This window comes from Penaeus monodon, chromosome 26 (assembly GCF_015228065.2).
Source record: "Penaeus monodon isolate SGIC_2016 chromosome 26, NSTDA_Pmon_1, whole genome shotgun sequence".
NCBI classification, from domain to species: domain Eukaryota; kingdom Metazoa; phylum Arthropoda; class Malacostraca; order Decapoda; family Penaeidae; genus Penaeus; species Penaeus monodon.
In genome coordinates this window covers 30,227,352-30,232,351 of record NC_051411.1, presented here as the reverse complement: position 1 = coordinate 30,232,351, position 5,000 = coordinate 30,227,352, and the positions used below count along the sequence as shown (strand labels likewise).

At 31.7% G+C, this 5,000-nt stretch overlaps 1 protein-coding gene across 4 annotated transcripts in view; it reads right to left on the bottom strand.

Annotated features, from left to right (window-relative positions):
* LOC119590058 (tigger transposable element-derived protein 1-like) overlaps positions 1 to 5,000 on the bottom strand; it is a 28,020-nt gene that overhangs the window by 6,204 nt on the left and 16,816 nt on the right. For 2 of the 4 annotated variants that reach the window (XM_037938800.1, XM_037938804.1), the window contains 3 exons: positions 4,793 to 4,862; positions 2,396 to 2,475; positions 278 to 344 (listed from right to left, as the gene is read on the bottom strand). In XM_037938800.1, coding sequence (XP_037794728.1) covers positions 278 to 344; positions 2,396 to 2,475; positions 4,793 to 4,862 — 217 coding nt within the window. The remainder of the gene's footprint in view (positions 1 to 277; positions 345 to 2,395; positions 2,476 to 4,792; positions 4,863 to 5,000) is intronic. The other 2 variants (XM_037938801.1, XM_037938805.1) reach the window with 1 other exon arrangement.

Here is a 5,000-nt window from a genome sequence, read left to right as displayed (position 1 = left end):
CTTCTTTTCACTTGTGTGTACTCTTGGGGTATCCGAAATACCACAAAGTTGACTAATCATCTTAAAGGGTTGGGGACCCGATACTAATTCCTTTGATTTGGGTCAAAAATATTTTACATCTTTGTCCCTGGACTTTTCCATAGTGGCCCAAACTACTGTCTTCAAAACCAAAAAACAAGATATCCCATCAAGGCCCCAAAAAACCCGAAACAGTCACACAGTGACTTCAAAAACCTGCACTTTATTAAGAAAAAAAATTATAATACTTTAAACTTACCATCCTTCACCTCAAATTCATCCTGGTCACTACTATTTACCCAGCCCTGGAGTGAGTGATGATGGTCCTGCAAAAACAATACAATGAAATTCATGAATATTTTAACTGGATGAGGACAAGAAAGGCCAGAAGACGATGATGATGAAGAAGAAGAAGAAGAAGAAGAAGTAGAAGAATGAGAAAAAAAATTCAATTCATGTGTGTATATGTATATGCATATGTATATATATGTATATCTATGTATATATATATATATATATATATATATATATATATATATATATATATATATATATATATATATATATATATATATATATATATAATAATAATAATAATAAATGATAATTAAATAATTTAGTTTGATTGCATTTGTTACAATGGATATTCTAGGGGTGACATACTATCTCTTTCATTTTGCTTCTAAATTATCCCGTGTGCAAGGAATGGCTGGCGGTGAGGGATTTGAACATAAGTCAGCAAGATTGCTTGATGAAATTGTTACCGCTGCACCACACATCACATATATATGTATATATATGTATATATATATGAATGTATATATGCATATATATATATATATATATATATATATATATATATATATATATATATATATATATATATATATATATGTATATAAATACACATACATATACATATATATACTTATATATACATATATATACTTATATACACATACACACACATACACACACACACACACACACACACACACACACACACACACACACACACACACACACACACACACACACACACACACACAGTATATCTATCTATCTACCTATCTATCTATCTATCTATCTATCTATCTATCTATCTATATATATATATATATATATACATATATACATATATATGTATATGTATATGTATGTATGCTGCACACACACACACACACACACACACACACACACAACATATATATATATATATACATATATACATATATATATATATATATATATATATATATATATATATATATATATATATATATATATATATATAAATATATATATATATATATATATATATATATATATATATATATAATATATATATATGATATATATATATGAATATATATATATATATATATATATATATATATATATATATATATATATATATATATATATATATATTTGTAAATCAGTGCAAGTGCACACACCAATCGCTGCATGGGAGTGCGTGGGTGCATCCATGCACATATGCATCGCCATGCGCGTATGTGAGCACGCGCGCTGATTTACATAATTTTAGGTAAATTGAACCTAGATACTCTCCGTGGAAATGAACTGGGGACCCTACCACGTACTCACTCCAAGAGCATCACAACATGAAAACTACAATTAAAGTATCATGCTGTGACCACGGCGGCTCAAACATGAACCGTAAAAAAAAAAAAAAAAAAAAAAAAAAAAAAAAAATATATATATATATATATATATATATATATATATATATATATATATATATATATATATATATATATATATATATATTTGTATACGTATATCTATATATGTATATATATGTATATTTATATTTATATTTATATATTTATGTATATCTATCGATAAATCTCTCTCTCTCTCTCTTCAATACTTTGTCTTTAATACTTTGTAGAAATACTGGAAGACATATCATATTTATGTTAGCTTAAATTCAGTTTGTGAGAAAAATAATTTCTTTTATTGATCTAACTCCCATGTTTCATTAATACATTGACAATGACTGTTACTACTAATTTATCCTCTTCTTGAGTCCTTTAGCAGTTGGAAAGCTGCTCAAAACCTTGTAATTGTTTAAGCTTTGACATTCCACTGTGAAGTTTGTATGTGACATATGAAACTGAAATACATTTTCTTGTGTATAAAATGAAACTTAAAATGTCTAGATAAAGATTTGGCTTTGTGAAACAATAAATCTGGGAGGGCGAGGGGGCAAAGACACGGAATGGCACTCCTTGGAAGTTGAAAGTACTTCAATAACAAAAAAAGAATCAATGTAATCCTTATTCCACCACCTTAAAGTATTGAGTATAACTAAGCAGAACTACTGTAGTCAAGAAAGACAGACAAGGCTTACCTCCGACTCTATGTTGCCAAGTTCGGAGAATTCCTTCTCTCTCTCCTTGCTATCTGCAAATACACATTCTTCCACTGGTTCTGAAAATATCATAAAATACTTCAGTCTGGGTTACTGAATGGAAATAATAAACAATAACAAATGGTTGAAATAAATAGTCAGTGATATTTGAGTTGTGGAAGTTGTAAAAGCTTCTCAATTCTCAAACAAGAAACTAAGTTGAATGCGAGGTAATAACTTACTGACTCTCCGAAGGGGAAAATACAGAATAAGAAATATAAGTACTCAAATGATTATGAGAATAATTAAAATAGATGATAATGTATATATGCTCTATAACAAATGTGTATTTCAAAATGAAAGACACAGATTACTAGAAATTCATAATGATAGTTGTCAGGATAATTATTTTCTCTATCAGGTATGAATTAAATATGAAAGACTGTGGTGAAAATGTTTTTTGTTTACCTCACTAACTACACCCTGAAAATGCCCCAACGCTCCTCGTTTGTCATCTAATATTAGGCTGAGTAAAGAAAAATGAGGCTCTAATTAATATTTAATGTTCCTATACATGTACTTCATTTTAAAACATATATAATACACTGATTATTGTACTCTATGTTTGACCAGTATACAATCCATATTAAAAAGTTTTGAACATCCTCTCTTAAGTACTGATGTTTTAAAAATAATTTAACTTTTCACATTCTTCTAGCTCAACAGCATAGGGAATGAGCAAAACTTGCCAAATAAGACATTACCAGGCCATAAGTCAGAACACATATACAGCTTCTCCTGTGTTTTATATTGTATTGCTACTATCTTGTAGAATTGGGGGAATCAATACACACAATCCTACCAAATTAACCACCTGGTTCTTACACTGTATGAAATATCTGAGCTTTCCAGCTTACCCTTTAGGCTAATATAAGCTTCTTTATCATTCTAAGAGAGGATCCTACAGTAGAAGGGAGAAAGTGACAATAACATTTACAACAGAGGGTCTCACTGAGAACTGAAATGGTGTGGCCATCTAATATATCTCAGTGATAATTATCACAATATGGTAGGTGGTCAAGACATCAAAACAAATGGTCTGGAACATGTGAAGAGTAATCTCTAACATTCTAATACGCAGGGATAGGGAGCATGACTTCCCTTAGCACCCACACCTGAGGCTGTAAATAGGTGCATGCTGTTCATCTCTCTCTATTCAATAACAAGAAGGAAGGAAGATAAACCCCAAAACTAAAAGAGCAAAAAACAAGAAAGCTAAACATATGACCATAGTGTGGCTGAAACGTAAATGTAAAATGTAAACATAAACCTCAGTGCAGAAGGATGCAGTTAAGTGTGCAACGTGGTGATTTACCCCACCCACCCCCAACAAATACACATATGAGTACTAAGTGAAGGGAGATGAGGCATGCAGAATATAAGAGACTCCACCAAAAGACACAGCCAAGAGTTATATGTCTGTCTGTGTAAATCCTTAGATAGGAAGATATGTACAGCAGTACCTGATAGCAAAGGCATGTACTGTACATAAATATCAATGTAACACAAAACTCCTCCCTCACAGTAGACAAGGGAGGGTGTAACATACAACAGGTGACTTATCCTGTGGGCGGTTGCAAAGATACAACAAAGTCTGGCACATGACATAAATAATGGGAAAAAAGACACCTTGTGTTTATGATGCAAGGATGTGCATAAAAAGCCTGTGGAGCTGAACAGCATATCAGCACAGAATGAGGAAGGAAATCAGAGATGTGGGGAACCTGAGTACTGTACTTGGTTCACAATACTCAGGAATGCACACTTGAGGAAATACCCTACTGATGATATTACCTACATCATATATAAACACAAAATAATGTAAGCAAATGAACCTGAACAAGTAAAAAGCCCTCTCTCTCCATGTGAGATGTTCAACTGACAATACCTTAAGGACACATCTGATGCTGTGAAAGGTAACTGGCAGACACAAAATGTGTGTCCTTCCAGCTTCTGGGGGTATCATCAAAGTGATTGATAAGAGCTTATGATAAGAATACAGCCCTCAAAAATATGACAATGAATAATATGTACTACATGTAAATGAATAAAGATGAGATGAGAAAAGTGTAAATAAGGTTTAGCCTGTGACAATATATATGAACAGATGGCAGATATTTGGGAACAAGTAGCTTAATATTGTCAATGGACAGGGAGTGAGCCTGCTTGACTAAGTAAGAAATAAACCTAGCAACCTGCAGACCACCCAAGTACAAAGTGATGTGCTACTGTGTGCTAAGAATTTTTGTTTGTTTTTCCCAGTTGTTTCAGGTTTAATCCAATGGAGAATAATATCATGAAAAAGAAACTCCTGCTGGATATAATCCTTTAACTTACCATCCTTCACCTTCAACTCCCCTTTGCCATCTTTATTCTCCATTTTATTGTTTGAGCAGTCACTCTGCTGCTAGAAGAAAGAAAATATCAGTAAAAAGAAAAAGGAAATGGGAAAAAAAACAGTAAATATTCTATTCCATTCCTATATATAAGGTGGAAATCCTTCAACTAGATCATGGAAATATATATATTTTTTTCATCATACCAC